Here is a 26,244-nt window from a genome sequence, read left to right as displayed (position 1 = left end):
CAAACTATATTTCTTGTTAAGTAGATAAATAGATAGATAGATAGATAGATAGATAGATAGATAGATAGATAGATAGATAGATAGATAGATAGATAGATAGATAGATAGATAGATAGATAGATAGATAGATAGATAGATGTGAAAAAGCATGTGAAATAGTTTATTCGAGAATTCTGCTCTGTTCGGTCTCAATCAAGAACCCACAGCAGTTGTTTTGTGGGATTTCGACATGACAGTGTTGGCAGTGGTAGAGCTAAGATGAAATCTGATCAGACCAAAAAAATGTACAAGGCCGTGCTGTTTATATGTAAATATGATGTTTACGTGTAAAATGTGTGCCAAGAACATAAATTTAAACAGAAACATATGAAACCATTGATGTGATGAGATGTTTCTGGATGACTAAAATGCCCGAGTTAGATGTGTTGCTGTTTCAATATATTTTGTTGATCCTGGAACAACTTTCCTTTCAGAAAATGTTATCCCTACCCCTAACCTTAACCCTATATCCCTAAAATCAGAGGGAAAATATGTGAATAACACTGATGTAACAAAACCACGGAACACCAAACCCTGATTAAACTAAACTTTACATAAACTGTAAATGTCCCTCAAATCTGACTGGTTGTGGTAAAGTCAGGTTCTGCGACTAAGGGTACATCATCCAACTCACACCTCACAATCACATGAAGAAAAAATAGACTTTTAAAAAGACAACCATTTAGTTAAAGTTATAAGGAAAGGTGCCAACAAAAACGCTGCATTTTCTGTTTAGATATCAATGCATTGCATTTTCACTCTGAAAAAAAAAACATACAGCTGTGTCCGGAAGTAAAACAAAACAAAGGGAGAAAATGAAAATAAATAATGAAACAAAATAAACTGTACAATTATGAATTGTATATTTAAAATGGCCATACCTGAACACACTTTATCATTCTCAGACAAACACACTTCAGAGTAAAGTTCCAGAGCGTTGTGGTTTGAACACGTGGCGAATGTCTACTAAGTCAATGCTGCCACGTAGAGGCCACGTTCCGCCATTAGCACCAAATACATTGTCGTCTAGTTTATTCACACACAATGCGCTTCCTTTGAATTGTCCACACATTTGCAGCTGAATTATATAGCAGTGAGTTTATGACATCTTTGATAAATCTGTTTCCTTTGTATGCTTAGATAAGTGATCATGTAGGATCGTGTACAAGCGTTATTATTAAGCGTTTTAGAGAGGTATAGAAACCTACCTCTTTAGTCATCGTGCAAAACTCTGCTCCAGGTGAGGCTCGAACTCACAACCTCGGCATTGCTCTGCTTTGTACTGCTGTATAAGTACCGCGCGCTAACCGATTGCGCCACTGGAGCTCTGGCGTCTCATTGCAATAACACTGTTCATGACCGATTAGGAAGCCTATTTCCAAAAATGTAGAGGCGTGGATGGGATGGGCAGTATTTCTGATCCAATTTGTATTTTAAAGCCTTTGGTAAAAATCTAATGTAATTTGTATTTAAATACATTTAATATTAAGTATTTAAGTATTTTCATAATGATTTAGTGTATCAACTAGTCTAGACAAGACACGCCCCTTCCCCCCAACCCTACCAAACGGGGTTGGATCAGCAATTTTTTTGGAATAAGGCGAGGATGTTATGATCAATTCTACTTGTTGATTAAAGTTAAAATTGTACATCATTTAGATTTGCCCTCAGTTAACATGAAATAATAAAAGAGCACAGACAAGTGGGCAAATAGCGTGAGCCAATCTGTCTTTGATCGGTTGTTGAATTTTATCAAGCTTGCAGCATTAGGTAGCTAATGAAGCATTACCGCATGTTATATCGATGATATAAAGAATCGATGGAACTTTTTCTAAATCGTTTATATAAGCATTTTTCGTGCAGCTTTTGTGCAGGAATTATTTAACGTTTGAGTGGAAAAAGAAGCATTGATGAATGAGACACCCCAAAAATCTTCAGATTTTTTTAGTTATATACTAATAATAGTATATAGTGAATAGTAAATAGTAGGCTAGCATATAAATATAGTAAACAAAAAAAAGTAGTGTCAAATGAATTTAAATGAATTCCAATTTTGAAAACTGATAGGCCGGTGAATTGTGAAACCATGATATATTTTGTTACTGTTAAGTAAAATTAAGATTTTGGTCATCGCCCATCCATTCTTTGCTAAATAAATAGCAGAAAAGCTTCCCACAGTTTTACAGTATGATTTTTTTTAAAGTGTTCAGAATAGACCACATTGTAAACTGGTTAGAAATAAGTATAGACCTATATAAATGTCTGCTATTTTGCATAGGCCTACGTTTATTTGTAATTGCCCGAAAGAAAGAAAGAAAGAAAGAAAGAAAGAAAGAAAGAAAGAAAGAAAGAAAGAAAGAAAGAAAGAAAGAAAGAAAGAAAGAAAGAAAGAAAGAAAGAAAGTCAGGCACATGCAAATTACTGTGACCGGATGGCCGCATGTTGTGTATTGTTATTTATTTTTCACATAGTATTTTGTATTTGTATTTAAATACATTTTTCCACACAGTATTTTGTATTTTTATTTCCATCTCTGCATGCCATTGGGTATTTGCCACATCACTAATGTTACTCACTTACAGAAATTAAAATACAACAGTAGTATGAGAAATAGACTTCAACACTGTGTAATAGCTTTATTACTTTATAAAAATAATTTAAATCTTTATCACTTTTCTGTCAGGGTTACATAAGCACTTTCACTGCCAAGTGTCTAAGCAGTTAATAGCAGATGATCCTATCACACAATGTTCGTATTCACTATGTGTGTGCCTACACTGGCCAGATCTTATTGAATTTGAATCATAAGCCCATTTTACCTTTTATTGTCAAACTTATAGACAAATCAAACAGAAATGTGCAAGGCTATTATTTGTTCACATACCATTGAAACTGGAGTGTGTTGTGGTTGCTTCATCTGACAGAGCTTCTTACACAGGCTTCTGGCTGCTTTATTTTAAATAAGCACCAGATGGCGCTGTTATCGACACTCGCGAAGCTTTGAATCTTTTCCCGGAACAGTCAGGGGAAAGCCTCATTGCTTCACGAGGCATAATTTCCCCATCCCTAGAGGACACAAAGAAATTGTTGATAAAACCCATTGACCGTAAAAGAAATAAAACCCCATCATAAAACCATTAACAAAATCTCGAGGGAACCTCTCTTTGACGTCATGGCTGCACGTGATCTACTGCCCTGCCCTGAAGTGACATCACATTTTCACAAAAGTTTATGATCTTTTACCAGCATGTCAAACGGTCATAATTCACCGCGTACAGAATAACATGTTAATGCGGGTTTGTGATCTGTCTGAATAAAATAATAATGACAAAAGGTAAAGATAAAGATCTTCCGTGACTCTGCACACTATATCGTTTCATCACACAGCAAATTACAAATTACAAAATTGTTCTCCTCCACAACAGCGAGAGCTCCTGATCGTGTGGTAAGTCTGGAAATCCATTAATTTACTTTGATTATATTCTTTATTCTTTAGCCAGATATAAAGACTAAGAATTAATAAAACTTTATTTGGATAACGTAATTATAAAACATTATAATTTACAATTAATTGAGCAGAACTGGACAATTGCTTTGTATTTCACATTAATTTCAAGATAGGAAGTGTGACAATATGCCCCATGTAAGGGAACAATGTAACTTTACCATAATATGACAGTTTAAAATATTATTACAACTAGCAATTCAAAAAATATACAGTGCAAACTAAATATATATTTAAAAAAATGCAATTTTTAACTTTTAGAGTTACTTTTTGCTAATTAAAATTTCTGCTGTTTTTTATTTTATTTTAAAAGGGTTAGTACACCCAAAAATGAAAATTGTGTCATTAATTACTCACCCCCTAGCTGTACCGATTATATTCCTATAATTCCAATATAGGAATTAGTAGGTAAATACATTAAGTTTGGTCATGCTAGCATATGAGGAAGGTTACAACTAGCCCTGCGTTAGGTTGTGCCCTGCTCACCCCTAAAGTTTAATAGTAAATTATAAATGTTTGACACTTTCAGGATTTTCCTGTTTTACTTGTAAACTGTCTTAACACAATATCAATGTAATTTTAGGTTACAAGTTCGCACTGCTTTTCATCATGAGTAACATCACCTCCTCCTGCATGGAATCTCAGACTCTTGTTTCCTCCATTTTAAAGCCCATTTTCATTTTGGAGTTCATCTTTGGCTTGCCTGGATTTGTGTTTGCTCTTTGGATATTGTTCTTCAAGTCTCCATGGAAAGCTTACAATGTGTATGTCTTCTGCTTGGTAATATCCGACCTCCTACTCCTCGCTGGGCTGCCTTTCCTCATAGATTATCTCTTTCGTGGTGAAGACTGGATATTTGGTGAATCCTTTTGTCGCTTCGTTCTGTATATTATATCTGTAAACAACTCAACAAGCATGGCCTTCATGTCGATTTTAGCCGTGGACCGCTTCTTCAGGATAATTCACCCACACCATCGCATTTCTCGAATGAGTGTGAGACAAGCAATTGTGTTGGTTTGCACAGTTTGGGTGGGTGTTCTACTCCTTCGCCTTCCAGCCGCCTTGAACCTGGCTCTTGCATCTCAGAAAAACTCATCGAAGCTCACATGCCACAGTTATCTGTCATGGACATGGCCGTCGGTTCAAATGAGGATATATAATTCAGTACAGCTGATGGAGGTCCTGCTAGGGTTCACACTGGTGGTCTTCAGTTTTGTGCGCGTTTTCTCTCGCGTCCACGGTCAGCAGTCTAAGGGCACACAACGCAGGGTGAAGCGGGCAGTGAGATTGCTTCTGTTTCTTGTGATCATGTTTGTTTTGTGTTTCTTACCTACAGTCACTTTTGGCATCTTACTTCAAGTGTTCCCCTGTTCTGAGTTTCTCATAGTTTGTCTTCATGCCTCTTTAGCTTTATCCTACATGAACTGTGCACTGGATACAGTCATCTACTGCCACATTAACGCTTGGTACCGTGACACCTTGAAAGGCACAACCAACTCAGTGGGGCTGACGAAATTCAAGATGAGTGTGAAGAAGAACAGAAAAAAAACTTAATCTACCTGAGAAACTGTTTGTTACATTCATTGCAATTGGGAGGGTAAAAAATAAAGTGTGTCTTAAAGAGATACTTCACCTTAAAATGAACATTCATTCATCAATTACTCACCCATCATGTTGATCCAAACCTGTATGACACTTATGGAAAACTAAAGACAATATTTTGAAGAATGTTTTAATTATTTTTGTCCATTTAAGTCTATTTAGGGCCCCATTGTGTTCATTGTATTTTTCAAAATATATATTTTTGTTATACATCAGTAGAAAGTCATGATGGAAGGAAATGGACATGAGGCAAAGAAAATTGTGACATAACTATCCCTGAACAATGACCTAATGAATTATAATTCTGCCTATAGAATGTCTATATGTTATACTGTACACTGTTATGCTTTTTGTACTATTACACAGAAAAACAATCTGTACTGCACTTTTTTATTTATCATTTTTCAGTAAATGTGACATACAATAAAATACAACAAAAATGTATGAAGCATTGAAAACAAAATAGCTTATTGTTTCACTGTCACATGCTATATACACAGCCGGGATAATGAATATTCCCTTAGCCAAATATTAATTATGACTTCTACCAGGTCAATTTGTCAATTTTAATTGGTTAAGTGCTGAAAAGTTGCCTTTATTTGTTAAGAAGCCCATAAATACATTTCTTACAAACATCTAAAGGGTATTACTGGCATCTTAAAGAGGGCAACAGAACCATAATGTCCTGAATAAATATTTTATAGAGAGTTGCAAAGGCTGTTTTGACTTCCACAAATCATTACAAAATCTCCATTTAAAAGAATTGATTGAAACATGCTCTCAGTTAAAACCACCAATTAGCCATTGACTCAACATCCAATCCAGCCTTCGCATGAATACAATATAAAAACAGCTCACAGACGTGTACTTGTCATGATACGCACAGAAGATACAGAGAAATAAAGGAAACCATTCAATGCAGAGCTAACTGAATTTACAAAGAGTACACTAACACTTCTCAAAAGAGTCTGTTGAATGGTCAGCATCAGCGTTGATCTGTACATGATACACATTTGTCGAACCTTGTACGTTTAGTTGCCACAGCCATAGATTCTCAGTGCTCAGAGCCGAAGTTGCTGCAAGGTAAAAGTGTTTAAGTTGCGCTTGTACTGAAACTTAATGAGCATTTAGTACTTAAAAAGATATTGAAACAAAAGCCGTAGGCTGCCATCCAAGGAGGTGCTGAATATACAAGTATCATTTTATTTAAATGGTTGGGTTATTAGCTAAATGCTTTATTATTGTGAGCCTTTTGTCCAGAGGTGGAAGCGAAAGTTTTAGGAGAAGAGGACGCAGATTGAATAGGCAAATGAAACTCCAAATGGTAAACTGACAGACTGGGGAGAACAATGCAGATGACTGTCAGTCATGGATGACGATTGGACCTCGCATCCGTAAACTGGGGTGAGGGGGCGCCAGTACAGGTACCTGGGCTGGCCCCTGAGGGACCCTACGCAGGCTGATCTGCTCACATGGTTGTCTACATGCTCTTCTTAACTGTGAACGGGAGAGCAGCCTCCTGGCTTTCCTGAGAGGAACAGGAAAATAAAATATAACAAATCATTGCCTTTGGTAATGTCATCAATCATGCAAAAATTACATTTAACAACACATTAGATGCTTTTTTTTTTTGGTTTGATTTATGGCTGAGCTGGATAAATGTATTGTTAGATACAGTATTAGATATAGCCTAGTATTGTTATTGTTAGATAATTTATGAAAAAATACCTTATTAATCCTTAAAGATCGTTTATATTTTTGCATTTGTTGAATAATGTTTTCAGCACTTAGATCAATTGTAATTATATTTGACAAAATTACAGTATTTTTGATCAAATAAATGCAGCCTTATCGTTCCAACGCATTCTCATCCTAGGGCGTCATATAGTGATGCTTCTGACAATGCCGCCCTTTAGCGTCAATATAACACACTTCGGTTATGGGTAGGTTTAGTTCTGGGTTAGGGTTAGACCACTAGGAGGCGCCTTCTGGCCCATACATGTGTCTCATATTGACGCTAAAGGGTGCCAAGTGCGTTGGATGTCAGCCCATTCTCACTCCCAAGGCGTCACCTAACTGACGCCATGGGAAGCATTTGGACATGCTTCAATATCTGACGCTTTAGGCGCCCTTTAGCGTCAGTTGGATGACGCCCTAGGATCGCGTGTACCCCACCCCCACCCCACACCTAAACCTAACCGCGTCCTCTAACAGACGCTTTCCTTTAGCGTCAGTTAGATGACGCCGTAGGATCGCGTCATGTAAGTGACGCTAAAGGGCGCCTAAAACGTCAAATATTGAAGCATGGTCAAAGGTGACGCCTTGGGGTGAGAATGCGTTGTGGATGTATACATTGTCAAAAGTGTCAGTATGGATAACCATAAATAGTTCTAGCAATTGTTTGGAATAGACTATAAAAGAGTAGCATTTGTGGGAGTCCATACATATTTATAACAATAACGGAATGGCACAGAGAAACAATATCGTAGTAACTTTAAAAACAGTGACAACCAATCAGAATTCTTGAGCATTTGAAGCAGCAGATGACAAAACTTAAAGGAGTAGTTCACTTTAAAAAAAAAATCTTTTCCCAAGTCAACTCATTCATTTCGTTCGTTGAATAAACCAAATGACATGAAAAAAGATTCGTTCATTTTGATAAATGAGTTCGAACAGGAAAGTCACGAACGCACATCACAGAACAAGCAAGGCGACCATTTGAGCTTATAAAACTTAAACGTTGTTATTTTTTTTTTCTAAATGAGCGATCGTTTCTCTTGATAAGACCCTTATTCATCGTCTGGAATCGTTTAAAGCCCTCTGAACAGTTTGCACTGAAACTGTCTTTTGGACCTTGAATCGTTTGGTTCCCATTGAAGTCTATTATATGGAGAAAAATGCTGGAATGTTTTCATCAAAAACCTTAACTTCTTTTCGACTGAAGAAAGAATGACATGGATATCTTGGAGGAATGAGGGTGAGTAAATTATCAGCAAAGGTTTCTTTAAAAGTGAACTAGTCCTTTAAATAAGCAAAACGACATTGTCCGCTGGTAGCTAATATTTCGTAGTTGTACATTTATCGTTCCTGGTGTGAATGGATCTTTAGTTAGCACAAGAGGCTTCTTTTAAAAAAATATTTTAAAATCTTATATCAAAAGTTAAATATAGCCTATATCAGCATTGTGATATTAAAATAAAACTTTGACTATAGAGTCACAGCAATAAATTTGAATGCTCATGAAACTATCATTGAACACCCTGTGTTGTGCAATCATTGTGCAAGCACAAGGACAGGTTGTTGAGCAAGCAGGATATTTCCCAAATTTTGTGACAGGAAAAACACAAGAACTAACATGCTTTATCATATTTAGCAAGCTTTGCAATATGAGGGGAGAATGAATGAAATTACATGTAGGCCTATAAAATATCAAGTATCACTGTTGACTACAATTGTGTTCAGCTTGGCATGTTACAGATATTAGAGCTTGTAATTATTAAGCAATATAGATCCACGGCTTAGAGGCATAAATGCTCGAGTTGTGATCAGGTCTATAACATAAAGAGAAAGGAAAGAATCTTATAGGGCTGCGTTCCAGTCCACTTTTAGACACGCACTTGTGAACTTCCCCAAGCACTTCAACTCGGGGGAATCCCTGCCGCCATTTTGAAGTGAGTTCCACTTTGTGAAGTGGACAGGACAGACCGTCGCGAGTCAACTTTACAGGTACACTTCAGGCAGCTCCAGATACCACAATGCAGCACGATTGGGACGGCAACGCATATTCCGTTTAATTTACCACCATAAACAACTCTGATATAGTAACTATTTAAAAAAAACCTCAAAAACACCTATATACATAGAGAATGCCGCATAAAAAAATAAAATAAATCAACCCCATAGTGAATTCTAAGTGATCAATCAAGGGCTTCACATGTTCAGTGCCGAAGTTACGACGTCACTTTATAGGCCAAAACGCAGAAGTGATAGCATTTTAGCACTAGCATTTTAGCACTATGAGTTAGCATTTTAGCACTAGCGGTTCCCTCGTTCTAAAGTCTATGGGATTTTTTTAATAGGTTTTTTGCTAAATCACCTGAAATAAGGCCTGTGGTGAACAAAGCCTCTAAATATTTTCACGTTTTGATGTATGAGATAGAACACAACAGTTATAACCTGCTTGCATTTTTAAAAAAACTTTATATAGGCTTCAAAATGTAGAAACTTTGCATTAACTTGTAAAGATTATCTTGAAAGACAAAACGTGTAAGGGACACAACTCTTTGTTAAACACAGATCTTATTTTTTTTTTGCGATTTTCCAAAAGTCTACGGGGAAAATGCATAGCTTTTCGATCGAGGGAACCCATGCGCCGCTAGCTTCCGAGTTGTCCTACAAAGTGACGTCATCACTTCGGCACTCTATTGCAAAGGTTCCGCCAGTAGTGGCCACTCAAGCAACGTAAGCAATGACGTACATCCGAGTGAACGAGACGGAGGGAAGATAGCTAGTGAAGGGCATGACAATTTTGGACTGGAATGCAGCCTGGGTCTAATGTTCATGCAAAATAAATGAGACCTACAGACATCCACAAGAGGACAGCCCTCAAAAAAAGAACTGTTAACTGGGTCTCGAACAAGAAATATAATGACGATCTAGAATGTACTGTGTACGTGTGCTTGCATTTATAGCATCTCTGTCTACTTCATAAATGACGCTAATTTAACAAAAAGACATAATTAACACCATACAGCCTCAATATAACTGTGATTAGGCTGCATGTTTTTGCACTGATGGATTAAATCAGTTCTTTTGCAAAGCAAATGCAAAACGCTACAAATACTATATAGTGAGAAACAGTCAAATGTAAAGGTTTCAGTTCATATTTACTAACTATATTAACATAAACTGCAACATCTGAATGTAATCTGATTGCAATTTCAGTGAAAGAGACTCCTGACAAGAGTGTGATGATGGTGTAAAACCGCAAGAGAACCAGGCTCAGCCACAGACCAGATCCCATTTGTCTCTGGGTCTCCTGCCTTGTTAAAGGCTAATCTTTCAGAGCAGAGGCGCTAAATTTAGCCAAGCATCCGCTCCAGTGCTGGAGGCCATAGGGAGCTGTGCAAGTCATGGCTCATATGGATGTGGCTGTAATGGAGAGGCATTTTTCTTCAAGCTTCAGCTCAGATCTACTTCTCAATGCCAAAGATGTTAAAACCAAACCCCCTTGCTGCTGTGGGTGAACTATTATGACTATCTGACTTCTATTTATCTGATCCACATTACGCAAAACAACACATTTTGCAGGTTGAGGTGTCAAAAGCCACCAGGATGGCGCTATATATTAAGTGTACAGGTTGATTGAGTGTCTCTTTTGGTTATACATTTCATACATTTTGCAAGACTCCACAGGTAATGTGGTTTAGCCTTTGTGTACGGTGCGTGCAATCTTACCATGGTCAGGTGTCTAACAGCTGCAGCAACAAAACGAGACAAGCAAACAGTCACTAAAAAGTAGATAAAAAAAACACTTTGATCCATGATACAACAGGGCAAATTGTGTCCAATTTCCCCTACTCCAAACAAATTATCTTTATTTGTAATTAATTAACTTTAGTTTAATTTGAATGTAACTAGACCTTCAGACACACTTCACACCTAGTCTGTACTTTAAACTCACTGCAAACAGGGATTTCAATCATTAGCATGTGAATGTGTAAAATTCATGCAGTCTTACATGTTTGGTCAAAAGTGAGCCAATAATGTCTGCAGATCTTAATCCTTTTTAATTTCATTTCAGTCGACTGAGAATTAAAAGCAAATATCAAACTAATCTTTTCTCCATATTACTGTGAACTGGATGAAGGATGGCCGTGGAGACCATCTTCAGTCTAAACAACACTGCTGATTTATTTTGTCATGCCTATACATTGTTATACGAACATAAAAAAAAAGGCAATTCACAAAAATCTGCGCATCAAGTACACCAGCAATCAAAAGTTTGGACACACTTAGCTAAACTAAAAACATAAAACCAACAAACAAAGCAAAACAAAACGATAGCAAAAAGGTAGCAAAACAATGAAATAACAAAAATGGAAGTGATTTAATTTAATGATTAGTGATTTTAAATATGTAACTTATTCATCAAATTTCAAATAAATTAATACATAAAAAATATTTAAATTTAAAGGGATAGTTCACCCAAAAATGAAAATTATGTCAGTATTTGCTCACCCTCATGTTGTTCCAACCCCCTTAGACCTTCGTTCATCAGGGATTGAAACTTGCCGGCCTCAAACAGTTATTAAAGACAGTGGCTCAATCTTAACTTTATCAAGTGAGGAGAATACTTTTTGTGAGCAAAATCAAACATAAATAACGACTTTATTTGAACTATTCATTTCCTTCTAGTCAGTTAAACTAGTGTAATACGTCACACGTAGGCTCAAATTGGCCGTCGCTGGTCGTGTGTGATGCGTGTGACGCACAACAACACTAGTAACCTGACTCGAGGCAAAGGGGGGGGGGGGGGGTTGCACACAAAAAGTATTCTCGTCGCTTGATAAACTTAAGATTGAGCCACTTTAGTCACTTGGACTGTTTTAACGATGTCTTTAATAACTTTTCGAGGCCGGCAAGTTTCAATCGCTCAAGAAGCCTATGGACTAGTATGGTGGAGTGATCCAGCTCTCAGATTTCATCAAAAATATCTTAATTCGTGTTCCGAAGATGAACAACATGAGGGTGAGTAAATACTGACGGAATTTTCATTTTTGGGTGAACTATCCCTTTAAATACAAAACTATATAAATTTCAAGAGTTTAAAGGGTTAGTTCACCCAAAAATGAAAATTCTGTCAGTATTTACTCACCCTCGTGTTGTTCCAAACCTCTATGTGTTTATTTGTTCTGCTGAACACAAAGGAAGATATTTGAAATAATGTTTTAATCAAACAGATCTCATTCCCCATTGACTACCATAGTAGGAAAAAATACATACTATGGTAGTCAATGGAGATTGAGATCTGTTTGATTAATTTAAAACATTCTTCCAAATATCTTCCTTTGTGTTCAGCAGAACAAATAAACACATAGAGGTTTGGAACAACATGAGGGTGAGTAAATACTGACAGAATTTTCATTTTTGGGTGAACTAACCCTTTAACATTTACCAAGCATAACAGGTTTTAGGCTAATGAGAATCATAGAATCAGTCTTGTGTGCTCAAACTTTTGACTGGTAGCGTATGTGTGTTTGTGAAGTGTTAAGTTACCTGTGGAGTCTCATCTGTCTGGATTAAAACTAACCTCAATCTGCATCAAAACTCAATTGTTTTTTTCAGTTGTCTCTCCATGCCACCACAGATTAATGGGATCATGGCTATTGGTAATTAAAGGATCTTTGTTATTGAAAAATTGTTCCTGACGTCTGAGATTGACTGGCCCATTTCCTACACTGACGACTCTGTCTTAGACCCGCTTTACCCGCCACTGTCACTGGGTATGACCAATGCAGTAATTACACATGTGCCAATCCTGTCACCAAGATCAGTCACTCTTAGGTGAAGGTTGAATCAAAAGGATGGAAACCTAATCAGATGTGTCGTGCCATCTCAGGGGATAATCTCTGCAGGTGCCAATCATGAAAGAACAAGGTACGGTTTCCTTTTTGACATGGAGTGTGTCTGCCCTGCTGTTTTCTATTAAATTCGTCTCTAAGATCTATGTACGGGCCAGTGTATTTCAGTGTCTCTTAGTGAACAAGGCCTCAACAAGTTTAGGTTTGAGGAGTGCGATGCCTGGGGAAATAGTGGCAAAATGGACAGCAAGGTTTGGATTGCACACCTCGTCTCTCGGGAAACCAGGAAGAAGCTGTCATCGGGGGCATCGATCCAGTTGGGTCGTCTCTTACGGAGCATCAGGCCACTGGCACGAAGGTTAGAGCCACCGGTGCTGCTTCCATTATGCTGCTAAAAAAGCAAAGGAAATCTTAAACTACGTCCAATACTTTTAAACATTGATACTCTATGTGATTCAAAAAGAGTTACTCTTTTTGCCCTCAAAGGACTTCAGTAATGATTTTAGAGAGCATAAAACATTTGATTGATGTCTAAAAGCTCAAGAGTCTCCCTATAAAACTATAAGTTGAAAGAGCATATTAGCAATAAAAATGAATACTTAGTTTTGTGACATACATATAATTTCACATGTTGTTGAAACAAGTTGTTGATTAGTCGATTGTTTTCTGTGTTGAAATTGACTGTTTTTCATATTGAAAGCTGTAAAATATTGTAAACAATTGTATTTGTTTAATTTAAGTAGGCATAATAGGCAGAATAATGCAGGATATTATAACCCTGTTGGTGTTATTTTTCTCCTTTACTTAAAAAATGTCTGTAACCAGACAGTTGATGTTACTTAAGTGATGCATCAAATGTTTAGTTACCGACATTCTTCTAAATATCTTCTTTTGTGTTTAGCAGAAGAAAGAAATTCACACAGGGTTGAAACTTGAGGGTGAGTAAGAAATGACAGAATTTTCATTTTTAAGTGAACTATTCCTTTAAGTTTAAGTTACTCTCTCTTAACTTTGTAACTCCCCAACAAATACTAGATAAGACATAGACCTCTAGTAAACTTTAACAAAATACACAAAATAAATCCACAAACCAATTTTATTCTATTGGTGTCTTAGTTTCAAATCCGAACTGGGACCAATACGTTATTTGGTCCCACAAATAAAAATAAAAAATATCTAGAGTGATAAACAACTAGAATAATAAAGCAACTTCCAATATGTATCTTTTAGAATTGACAGGCCAATAATGAGGTGAAGATCCATCCTCTATATTTACTTTATTCATCTCACTGATGAACAGTGACTGCCATTGTGTTTATTTTGCCATCTCTCACTTCTCATTTCCATTTCACCCAGGCCATAATAATCAGTGGGAAATCTCAGAGACTGGAGATTGAAGCTGTCACCTCAACCAATTCACAGCCTCAACAATATCTGCATTTGAATATTTTACAAGATGGAATCTCTCTCTCTCAACAACACTCCCTAAAGCTAGTAAATTATTGTCTTTCAGACTGATGAAAGCACATGGCAATACCTAGAGTCCTTCCTGCTTCAGTCTGGGTAGAGAGACAAGTATCAATCAACAGTTTGGACATACCTACTCATCTTTATGATTATTTTGCAAACAAGTCTAAACTAAATTAAGCACACACACACAATAAAAACACAAAAACAAAACAAAACACCAAAACAACACAACACAACACACAAACAGTCAGCTGATGAAATAGCACTGATGGAAGTATGGGATTTATGTAATAAAAAGTTAAACAAATACATCTTATATTTTAGTTTAATAAAAAAGTTACTTTTCAACTTAATCATTTCAAATAAATAAACTAGGGCTGTCAAACGATTAATCGCATCCAAAATAAAAGTAAAAAAAAAAAATAAAAACATTTGTGTTTACATAATATATGTGGGTGCACTGTGTATAATTATTTTGTATATATATATATAAATACACATTACACACACATGCATGCATATTTAAGAAAAAAAATATATTTATATTTATATATAATATAAAAGTATATATAAATCTATAAACAGTACATGAAAATATTCCTTAAATATATACAAGCATGTGTGTGTATTTATATCTATATATAACATATTTAATATACACAGTGCACCCACATATATTATGTAAACACAAACTTTTATTTTCGATGCGATTAATCGCAATTAATCGTTTGACAGCCCTAAAATAAACAAACAAATAAAAACTAGGCGAAATGTAATGTTTTTTTTTACAAAAAAATAAAAATGTACAGTTTGTCTCATCAACACAAATGAAAAGTTATTGTTTTCCAGTCTAATGAAAGCACACGGTAATACCTAGAGTCCTTCCTGCTTTGAGACAAGTATCAACCAACCTAGTCATCTTTATAATTATTTTGCAAACAAAACTAAACAAAACAGATCACCAAAAAACAACTAAACAAACTAAAAATCTAAACAAAAGACACACCAAAGCAAAACAAGCTTATATAATAACACATATAAGTAACAAAACTTATACAAATACATCTTATATTTTGGTTTAATAAAAAAGTAACTTTTTCACCAACTTTCAAATAAACAAACAAACAAACAAATAAAAACTAGGCAAAATGTAAAGTTTTGTGATACCAGTGAATCCAGTCATTTTATATATACTTACCAGAATGGGTCCCACAATATGAGCTGGATTTTCTATCATGAAAAAAAAGAGTTGTGTGTGTATTAGCATGTTATAATGACTTCCATCTTTAATATTATACAAGCACGCATTTTAATTGTAAACCCACCTTGTCCTGGAGCACCGGCCCTCCTCTCCGCGGATTCAACCCGGCTGTGGTGATGGTAGCTCCGTTTTCCCAATATGCCAAGCGGGCCATGGCTGGGAAGAGAGGACAGCAGGCGTCGTGGGGGCTGCACCTGTAGGCCAGGGGTGCGATGAGGCCGCTGAACGTGAGTTGCTGGACGAGACTCTGAAATGACAGCAGATTCAACGTGATCCGAGAGTTACATGCCAGTGGATACAGCTCTAATGTTGTGTGGCTCACCGAGGTACTGCAAGACACTGGTCAGGGTGCTCCTCTGGGAGGATTTGGGCTTCATAGGTCGCCCTGTCATGCCCTCCGACACCCGGATCATATCTATTCATCGACGGGCGGTACAGAACAGACAAACGGAGATAGAAGCAAGTCAAAGAGCAAGAAAGAGACATTCACACTTAGATACCAATAGAAGGCAAACTGAACAGGCTGGCTTGATGGATGTTACGGTGATACAGCAACCCTGCGGTGACTTATCTTTCTGACAAGACAATCATTTTCACAGGAGCAGCAAGTAGAGTCAAATCTCATTTTCTCCACTATTCGTTCTTTAGGCCCTAGTGAACAACTTATTCCTGCTGAACTCTGGAGTATTGATCTGACCGCAATGAACCCATTACAATCACTCCAACTTTCTTCGGTTCGTTTAAAATTCATTAAAACTCCAAAAGGAGTCAGAAGTTGTTTAAAACCATTCTCTTCAGGCAGTTCTTCTTGATGTCTTGGAGAGGAACTGTCTTGAAGATGTACCGATACAACTCTCTTCAACAATATTGAATGTGAAAAAGAACCCTCCAAAATCCAACCGTTAAACTGAACGAAACCTGTGCCTTAAGGGAGGTGCTGAAAGAGTTTTGTGTTTTACACTCTCTCCGAGAGTTTTCTTCACCTTTGAATTCTCATGACTGTGAATGTTTTATTAAACTCATATTTTATTCATATTTACATTTGTAGGTCACCTTTCGATGGGGTAAACTTGATTATTCCATGGTTTTCATGCACGGTCTCTGATGGGCAGGCAAGATGTTGAACATAACCTGGTTAGCCAGCATGTTGAATGAGGTTGGAAAGAGGAAAAACAAATGTAATGTTGCATTCACAGCAGCTTCTTATGAGTGTGTGCATGTAAACAAGTCATGAAGGCACGGCAGTCCGAGATTTCACACGAGTGACGCTCTGCTCGGCCCGTCGGTGTACGTGCAACAGTGATGGACAGGTACACGAGACACATGAAACTACAAGGACTCAGATAGGATGGTTTCAGCCATGGTTTTATTTGTGTTTTGGTTACCCACAAGACATTCACACAAAGAAAAATAAAAAGAGAGAGACAAACCAAAAAGCATGCCCCCCATCCCCGGGTCCCCCGTGCTTCAGGACACAGATGTCAGAACAACTTCTTATGGCTGGGGATACATACAGACATGTCTGGGGTGGAGACAGGGGTGGAATGGAAGCATAGAATGGAGGTTTCGCATGATGGGAGGTGGGCGATGCAAAACTGAGAGGACCGTGTGATTGGCTCTCTTTCCCTGTTGATGTGAGCTCTCCCTGTAAAACTGACCTATTTACAAGTGCCTGTCAAGAGGACACAGCTGTCCTCGGAGCAAAGGCTGGCAACCATGATCTGTAAACTCATCTTTGGGCTTCTTTTCAAAGCTTGTTGCATTTTTTTTTTTAGGTTTTTAGTTTGTGATTTATTTGAAAAACATATGAGATGCATCCCAGAAAGCAATAGCCATCATCCATCTATAGACCTGATATGGTCCGGCTATTAGTAACCCACTTCTTGTCAAAATAACCTTAAATTTAGTTACATGACTTTTATGAGATATAGGATATTCCATGATGTCTGCAAAGTCAACAGTGATTACAGGGTGATTGGTTTCATTTCTTTGACATGTCCTATGCGTAGGACATATGTGTATGCCTATTTCATTCCAACTTAGTATTTCATTGATAAAAGCCAACTTGCATACGCTCTATGACAAATTTAAGGCCCTCAAAAATCGTGAATTATTGCATAAACCGCATACCATTCTCTTTGGAACTGCGGGTCTAATGCCATTTCTTCTTTCTGTGCCCATGTAACACTTCCTAAGGCACAAAGTCCTAATCAATTGACACCACTGAACCAGCTTCATCAGCATTTCAAATTGTCAGTTTGATAAATTACTAACTAGTGTGCAAAATCTTGAAGAGGACAAACTTCAAATTTTATAAATCACAAGAAGAGAAGCAAATAGACTAATGTACTGTACTGTATGTCTACACTTTTCCAATTGCATGACTCAGTGTTTTGTAAATGACTTCTTCCAACTTATTGAACATCTAATTAATTAGAGCATAAATTGCACCAATGATGAGATTGATAATCCATCATCTTTGCATTACTGAATAGCACAACAGAAGAGCTAACACTTCATCATCTCATTACATACATGCCTCTTAACAGCCTGTATACAATATAGCAATTCAATTATCATAATGAATATATATATATATATATATATATATATTATTTTACATCCACTTCTGCTTCAATAAAATAGACATTTTGCCCATAGATATTAAGATTCTCTTGGGTACAATCAGTGATGAAACTGTCTATATTCAGAGGCTGTGGAGTAGAAATGGCAAAAATTAAAGCCGAGACATTACCGCGTATACACTAACCAAGATTCCACACTGAGCAGGTACAAATCTTCATAGATTATTCTGACAGGGACTTTATTTAGACTATAAATCTTGCTACGCACCATTAAGAATTCTTGTACTTGCGTCTGTTGATGTGACAAATAATCGTAATGATTCATTTGATCTCTGTCAAAAAGTGCATTTTTTTTCCGCACTTTATAGTGGTTAAACAAATGAAAATTAAAAAGGCCAAAAGCAAAATGCAGAAACATGTATATGTTGAACGCCTGTGCTTACTATTTCTAATTGTATGGTTAGGTTTGACCATGAGGTTATGGATAAAATCTTAAAATAAACTAAACAATTATAAAAAAATAAAAAGATCCTTTGTCGACATTAGAGGGGGTTTGTTCAGTGCAAAAGCAAAGAGATCCTTCTGCTACAACAGACTGTCCTGAGAACGCCCCAACACGTTCACCAGTCTAATAGCAGTCTAATAGTGACCATTTACAAATTACACACACTAAAATCCTATACTGCGTCAATCACACTCTGCAACCGAATTTATATTACAATCCTCCCAAAAAAATAACTAGAGGCAATAAAAATATATCCCATTTCCTTCAATAGTAGTGCAGAGCATTATAAACACTAACATGAGTGTAGGGAATGATACTGAGGGGGAAAATAATGGAAAACCATAACAGCTTATCTTTCTTAAGAGGAAAAAAGGAGAAAGCACATTGTAAAAAAAAAAAAAAGTACCTATAAACAAACCAGCTCACCTAGTCATAGTCAACCTAGTGTGTGTATATATATATATATATATATATATATAGTCTTTCATTGAATCTTTTAATAAATATAAGGCTCAGACTATGATATGCATTTAATTTCAAGTATAATTACAATGGAAGGTGAAGCAAGCATAATAGAGCGTCTTGTCAGTCTTTTTGCGTGTAATGTATGCATAAACAACTCTTCTACAAACTAAGAGAAGTGCTAAAAATGTGCTTCTGTTCAATTTAAACAACATTGTAATACCCTTAAACCAAATCAATACGGTTGGTGGGGAAAAAAGTGAATTTGAACTGAAAAGATGATTGAAACGCAAAATATGGAGGACAGGCAGTCTTTATTGGAAATGGGGTGGGGAGAATACAAAAACCAAAATAAAATATAATAACAATAATTATAATAATAATAATAATAATAAAAAAACAGTACAAGACAGGAAGATGGAAGGGAGGAATGACAGCGAGATGTGGACAGGTGTGATCGGGGAACAGAGCGGGTGGGACAGTGTAAGTGGGTGTGCGTGCGTGTGTGTGAGTGTGTGTGTGTGTGTGTGTGTGTGTGTGTGTGTGTGTGTGTGTGTGTGTGCATTTGCACGCGAGGCTGAAGTTAGGAATTTAAAGAGCTCTTACACTCCGCCTTTATGGCCCCACAGTTAATGGGCACAAAGGGGCGGCGCGCGGCCCGGCGCAGCCTGATGAGATCGCGGCACATGTGACGCGCCAGCTTGGTGAGGCGCGTGGCCTGCAGGAGGAACGCCTGCTTGGTCTTCATTGAGGATTTGGGGCTGCCGCTGTTCCTCATTGGAACCATGTGGGAAGACTGACGGGCGCCGTGGCCACGAGAACGAATCTCCTATGGAGAGACAGACAAGGAAATTAAGGATTGTTGATTGTTGTTAAAAGAAAAACAATGTAAAGTGTTATGGTTAAAAATTTGGTTAATGTTCATTTCTATATTACAAATTCATTAACAATTTAAATTGCATAATTTCATATTTTATGAACAAACATGAAATAATGAACAGTAGAATAGCAGTGTAATAAACATTAACCAAGTATTTTACTCTGTTCGCTGAAATATTTGATTCTGATTTGTCAATTGCAGATAACAGTACATGACCCCTATACATACACAACTGTTCAAAAGTATGAGGTCAGTAAGATTTTTTTATGATTTTGAAAGAAGTCTTTTATTTGATCAAAAAGTACAGTAATTTTACAGTATACAGTACAGTACAGTATTTTAAAATTAAAGTTAAAATAACTTTATTTGTTTATCTATCTATCTATCTATCTATCTATCTATCTATCTATCTATCTATCTATCTATCTATCTATCTATCTATCTATCTATCTATCTTATTCCTGTGATGGCAAAGCTTTATTGTCAGCAGTCATTACTCTAGTCTTTGGTGTCACATGATCCTTCAGAAATCATTGTCATATTATGGGTTGGAAAAGAAAAAAAAAACATTCACTGATGCATCACGATTCTCTATTCAATGGTTCTGAGACCATCAGAAAAAAGAAAAGTAGTAAGTAGTTTGGCATTTAACCGCAGATGAGAGAAGGCATTATGGTGTGCTCTAGAAACAGCCATAGTCTGCTTGCTGCCAATTTCACACACACAAAAACCCTTAAAGATGACATGGGGTTATTTTATTATTGTATAAAGTTTCCTGGGTTGCCCTTATAATGTTAGTATGTTTTTAGATCAAAAATAGTCATAATTTAAAAATAAAAGGCATTTTTCATAGCCTGATTTTAACGCTCAGTTTGATGGGGTGTGTCTGCTGTGGGATTCAGTGTCACCGGCCACTGCTGTGATTGGCTGACATGCTTGCATATTTTGCATTTTATTTTGCATAGAATAAAGCTTGATTGAGCTTAGGAGTCAGGGCTGTTTTGTAACACTATTATAGTCTTATCACTTGCCTGTATTTTGTTCAATAATCATGAAGACTAACAAAATGGGATGTTAGAAAGAATATCATGGCAGTTACTTTTTCATACTGTAAATTAAAAGGTGAATGAGAAAGTCTGTCAGCTCAATTGTCATGTAAAAAATAAGACTGTAATTTTATACTTATAATAATGATTTGCAGATTAATATTTTACCATTCTTTGTGTCCTGAAGTAAAGGTCCCTTTTCTGTTTCAGTTCTAAGAAAAGCAGTGGTCCTATTAAACAATGCTTTGAGAAAATTTGTGTGTGATTTGAGTTGGACCGAAATCTGAAAACTTAAATAGTATGACCAGTTTAGTTGGCTCAAAGTTCATTAAAACATCTATTTCAAAAGCTGAACTGATTTTAATTTTATATTCAAGTAAGAATATGTATAACTCAATGTTTTAACTAATTGAAAAAGCTGAATAATTGTTCCAAACTTACTGATTAGCCAACGAAATAATCGACGACTAGTTCATTAAGTTAGATTAATCGATTATCAAAATAATCGTTTGTTGCAGCCCTACCACTAATGCTGTTTCTGTATTATCAATAAAAGGCTAACTATTTTGAAATAGATATCATGTAAAAATATCTAGTATTGTATCGTATCGAATTGTATCGCGGGAAATTCTGAAGTATCGAAAATAATCAAATCATTGGCTTGTATCGAATCATCATTAAGGCTACGATTTACACCCCTATTAAAAACACAAATCACACTTACTAACAGATGGCTGCTTTCAAGTGCGCTTTATGAAGAGCACTCATGGCATGTGGCTGTGTGTGACTGCGTGTTTAAGTGGTAACACTAACATCTGTGAGCTGCTTAAAAATTACCACCCTTACCTAATATGCAGATTTCATATGATCAATGTGAAAACCATGATTTTTAGGATTCTTTTATAAATAGAAAATTCAAAAGAACAGCATTTAATTGAACTGTAAGTCTCCTGTAATATTGTAAATGTCTTTACTGTCACTTTTGATCAATTTAATACATCCTCCTTGCTAAGTAAATATACTTTCTTTCAAAAAAAAAAAAAAAATACTTACTGACTCCAAACTTTTGAACTATATACTGTATGCACCTCAATGCAGATCCAAACTGAGAACAGTACTTACATTGGGTGCAGGGCTCGGAGGCGTTTTTTCCTCTACCCCCTCAGCTCTGCTTGGCATCTTCAGGCCACCATACTTTTTCCAGTACATCCAGCAGGACACACATAAGCGACACTGCATGTTTGGAGGACCCCAAGAGTACCACTGAGCAGACTGTGCACCTGTCAAAAGAGAAGAATGAAATGAAAGAAAGAAAAATGAGGGTCTAACTACGCCTGGTGGGTCATACTCTGTAGGAAAATGTCCTTCCCATTCAATTAATTCAGTATAACTAAGTCTGTCTAGAAGAAGACTTAACTTTAATGGAAACCTAATTGCAAACAGAAAAGAAATATAACGTGATGTCCTACAACACGATGAAAGAATTAGGTGTCGAGAGGGATGCTTTTATTCATTACTAAAAAGCAATATTGACCCAGACTAATCATTGCTGATCGCATGGATTGAGATGCGGCAGCTTTGATTGATCAGATTGGAAGATAAAAGGGTGAAAACGCAGTATCCAGCCCCATTGATTACAGGAGGCGTGACATGTCCTTCGGGAAAAGCAGTGAATTGATTGGATGGCTGTGTTGACTGTAATTAGGTGAAGAGGGTCCTTACTCACCAAAACAGCTCTCACATGCGCGTCCGCCTCCGGCTGTGTGGAAACTGCCTGTGCCTGCTGCACCGTTCACAGTTGCCAATTTGCCGTTACTGACAGAGATCTGGTTAGGGTTGGGTTTATTACTGTGAGAAGAAAAGTAAATTACATTTCACACAAGAATATAAACATGCAAAATCGAAATCTGAGCGCAAGTGATCACTAGAGATGCATTTAAGACTGATCCTAATATATCAGACGTAAAAAGGGCTATTTAAATCAGTGTACAGGTCTTTGAAAGATGTCCACACTCACTATGTGGGGATGTAGACTTGCTTCAGCTTGCTCTCTGCTTCAGCTGCCTTCAGTCGTTTCTGTACAAAGTCATAAACATTCAGCACTAAGCGAGATTGAGAACAGTCAGAGCAAACAGAGAAAGAGATTTCCAGATTATTAGTGTTTCTTCTATTAAAGTACAGCAAAACGTTTTCTAGAATTTAAGCGCTGCTCACCTGCTGAACGTATCTGTCTGTGGTTTTCCACATGTAATAATACTCAATGATGCTGGTCAGTGACTTCCAAGGAAGCTGAAATGAAACAGGTCATTTAAAATGTCAGAAAGAAGGTGCCATTCTGAAGATACAGCTAATCTGGTCTTAATTCGTTAAAATAGGTGGAATTAATGTAATATTTAGTCGGAGCGTGGTATGTCTGGAATCACATGTAGACACGCATGATTATTCATGAGCACCTGCTGAGCGCAAGGAAACGTGTATTAATCGGTCACAAAGAATTTAAGAAATCTTAATTTAAAGCTGGCCGAGCCCCCACTTTTGGCCCGCATGTATGCGAGGGTGAGCAGAGCATAAAAATGAACACAAAGGTGTTCTGTGCCGACAGCTGGTGTTATGAAGAACATTTAGATTAACATCCTGAGGTGCTGCTATGTATTTTTAGTGGCTGGTTTCTTTGAACCCAATAATAAGGATACGAATCATTAGATTACGTTTCTTCTCTATGAATCCAGGTTCTGTTATGCTGTTATGAATCTTAACTGTTATGCTTGAGTTGTGCTTTACAAAAATGACTTGAACCAAATAAAACTAAGTTTTATAAAACAACGACATTACAAATGTTGGATGAAATGTAACTTTTTTTATACATTGTCAATGTGAGACAATCACTGATAACGTTTTATCTTTAGTAAATTTCACATTCTGTAAATAAAGTGACAACATGCATTTTGCTAGGTTGTCAGTGTTACGGTAACATCATTATAATAGATTATTACTACAGTTTGACACAATTGCATGAGCCGCTTGAACTTTAATGCCATTTACCCTGTGAAACTTCTAATCCACATGTACAGAATTAATGCAGAATCAGCCAGACAAGCTCGATTAGGTATTTGAACCCTGCAGGGGTGATGATAAATGTTCAACATCATTCATTTCTATCTATTAATCACAACACGAATCAATCACTATCAATGACTGCTTTAAGACAGAAAGTGGAAGAGAAAACCTGACATTTAAACCACCCTGCCAAGTCAATCTCTAATGGCCTATTTGGTGTTTGTGAACCAGTAGTTCTTATTGTGTGCAACAAAGTGGCTCAGTAGAAGAGCAGATTCCATTTTGAGAAGTAAAGCCCCAGAGTAAAAATCCAATTTCTCAGTGCAATAGAAAACAGCTTTTTCTTGTGTTCACACCCCAATACCAAAGCTTTCACTCCACTCCCTATACAAATAAGTACTCTTGTCTCTGAATGAGCAGATCAAAATGTTCTCAGCTAGGTCAAGAAGAAACACACTTCAAATCCAATCCTTTCAGCTGCTTCAATCTTCCCATCGCTTCAGCCGAACATCATGTCTTCACCTCATCTCTGCTGCAACTCCTCCAACCTATCATTTGAAGTGACTTTCTTTCCTTTTGCTACACTAAACTATCTTTTTTCTTCTTCTACAGTGCCACATACTGTATAACAACCCTGTTTAAACTGTTCTTTTTCTCTATAGCAGTGGTTCCCAAACTGGGGTACATGATGTGACCCACAAGAAATGCTGAGTTTAGTTTTGCCATTCATTTAATTGTACCCCTCCTTAAAATAACAATAAAACTGAGCATGTATTTCCAACAGGCAAAATGCTATAAACGGTCAAATACAGCATCCAACCAAATTACCTCAAGTTTGCGGTCAAAACTGAAAAAATGTGCATATGATAGGTTGCGTGCAGACAGAGTATGCTGCCTTAGCAAATCGAGCAACATTACTGCCGTTCTAGGCTGTGTATAGAGATCAATTTGTGATTCAAGCTTTCGTTACAAAACAAACAAATCTTTTTCAGAGTCATTTGGTTCAGTCAACGAACAAAACAAACAAATTTATTAGGAAAAAGATTGGTTCATTTCGATGAACGAGTTCGAACAGGAGAGTCACGAACGTGCATTGCGCAGTACAGAGCAAGGCGACAATTTTGTTGTTATTTTTAAATGAGCGATCGTTTCGCTTGATAAGACCCTTATTCATCGTCTGGAATCATTTAAGGCCCTTTGAACAGTTTGCAGTTTGTACTGAAAGTGTCTTTTGGACCTTGAACCGTTTGGTTCCCACTGCATTATATGGAGAAAAATCCTGGAATGTTTTCATCAAAAACCTTCATTTCTTTTCGACGGAAGAAAGAATGACATGGATATCTTGGATGACATGGGGGTGAGTGAAATATTTTTACAATTTGAAATAAATGTTTTATATTTTAATTAAAGGAGAAGTTCACTTTTCTAAAAACTTTTGCTGATAATTTACATTACTTTGTTTTGTATTTCTGATCAAATAAATGTAGCCTTCGTGAGCATAAGAGACTTCTTTCAAAAACATTACTGTTATTGACCCCAAAATTTGCAACAGTAGTGTATGCAATGTGAAAATGATTTTTGGAAATAAAGGATTATTGGAGTAAAAAAAAAAAAAGTCTTTCCTCCATTTCCACAAAATGTCACTTAATTCAATGCGTCACTTGCCATTTCTTTGTAATTATTTGTCAAATAAGATTTTTTTTGGACAGATTCAGAATCATTTGAAAAAAAAAAAAAAAAGAACTGATGCATCAGTGAATGAATTCTTCCCCCCACCCCAAATTTCTGTGCATACTTACAAAATCTTGCCGGATATCGTTGAAGTCTTTGCCGTATTTCTCCAGCGCCTCCTCAAACAAGTTTGCCTCTGATGAGCTCCACTCTTCCATCTCATCCCGGCACAGCACGGGCCCTCCTTGGGGAACGAGCACGCTCAGAGCACTGGACAGGTCATAGCCATGCCGATGCAGAGTGTCCATAGCATGAAACTTAAAGAGAACCAGATAGGGAGAAAATTAATCAGGCTTAACACATCACCAGAGGATATACAGAGACAGATGGTGCTGATGGGATGGGTACCAGTGTGATGTCTCGTGAGGCTGCCGCGGCACTCATGTGTAAGCTGGGCTGTCTGACGGAGCTGCTGCAGTCCAAAGCTCGGGCAAAAGTACCAACCGCTCTGCACACAGATCACCAGATTCATTCATGCAAATTTGATTAAAAAACATGGCACACTTTCCAGTATCTTC

General features: G+C 36.9%; 2 protein-coding genes and 1 non-coding gene across 7 annotated transcripts in view; 1 reads left to right on the top strand and 2 right to left on the bottom strand.

Moving 5' to 3' along the window:
- Positions 1 to 1,271: 1,271 nt before the first annotated feature.
- On the bottom strand, positions 1,272 to 1,365 carry trnai-uau (transfer RNA isoleucine (anticodon UAU)). Its single transcript has 2 exons — positions 1,328 to 1,365; positions 1,272 to 1,307 (listed from the first exon to the last, which is right to left on the bottom strand). It is a non-coding gene; the product is annotated as a tRNA-Ile (tRNA).
- A 1,869-nt stretch (positions 1,366 to 3,234) lies between these two features.
- hcar1-4 (hydroxycarboxylic acid receptor 1-4) lies at positions 3,235 to 5,377 on the top strand. Its single transcript, XM_039661344.2, has 2 exons — positions 3,235 to 3,484; positions 4,128 to 5,377. The coding sequence occupies exon 2, from the start codon at positions 4,154 to 4,156 to the stop codon at positions 5,096 to 5,098; it is 945 nt and encodes a 314-aa protein (XP_039517278.2). The 5' UTR covers positions 3,235 to 3,484; positions 4,128 to 4,153; the 3' UTR covers positions 5,099 to 5,377.
- Positions 5,378 to 5,522: 145 nt separating this feature from the next.
- mta3 (metastasis associated 1 family, member 3) overlaps positions 5,523 to 26,244 on the bottom strand; it is a 32,826-nt gene continuing 12,104 nt past the window's right edge. For 4 of the 5 annotated variants that reach the window (XM_089122140.1, XM_039661340.2, XM_039661341.2 and 1 more), the window contains exons 8-19: positions 26,075 to 26,174; positions 25,795 to 25,983; positions 23,153 to 23,227; positions 22,956 to 23,014; positions 22,665 to 22,786; positions 22,061 to 22,218; positions 19,619 to 19,841; positions 15,783 to 15,875; positions 15,525 to 15,707; positions 15,398 to 15,429; positions 12,996 to 13,120; positions 5,523 to 6,674 (exon numbers count right to left, since the gene is read on the bottom strand). In XM_089122140.1, the coding sequence (XP_088978266.1) occupies positions 6,509 to 6,674; positions 12,996 to 13,120; positions 15,398 to 15,429; positions 15,525 to 15,707; positions 15,783 to 15,875; positions 19,619 to 19,841; positions 22,061 to 22,218; positions 22,665 to 22,786; positions 22,956 to 23,014; positions 23,153 to 23,227; positions 25,795 to 25,983; positions 26,075 to 26,174 (1,525 nt within the window). In that variant the 3' untranslated portion in view covers positions 5,523 to 6,508. Of the gene's footprint in view, positions 6,675 to 10,603; positions 10,624 to 12,995; positions 13,121 to 15,397; positions 15,430 to 15,524; positions 15,708 to 15,782; positions 15,876 to 19,618; positions 19,842 to 22,060; positions 22,219 to 22,664; positions 22,787 to 22,955; positions 23,015 to 23,152; positions 23,228 to 25,794; positions 25,984 to 26,074; positions 26,175 to 26,244 lie in introns of all 5 variants that reach the window. The other variant, XM_089122141.1, reaches the window with a different exon arrangement.

This window comes from Pimephales promelas, chromosome 17, assembly GCF_988280905.1.
Source record: "Pimephales promelas chromosome 17, fPimPro1.hap1.1, whole genome shotgun sequence".
Taxonomy (NCBI): Eukaryota; Metazoa; Chordata; class Actinopteri; order Cypriniformes; family Leuciscidae; genus Pimephales; species Pimephales promelas.
The sequence above is the reverse complement of the archived record's forward strand: the minus strand, read 5'-3'. Positions and strand labels throughout refer to the sequence as shown.

What these genes read in the sequence shown, in the direction of transcription:
- hcar1-4 (XM_039661344.2), top strand. Translation starts at nt 4,154, where the DNA reads ATGAGTAACATCACCTCCTCCTGCATGGAATCTCAGACTCTTGTTTCC.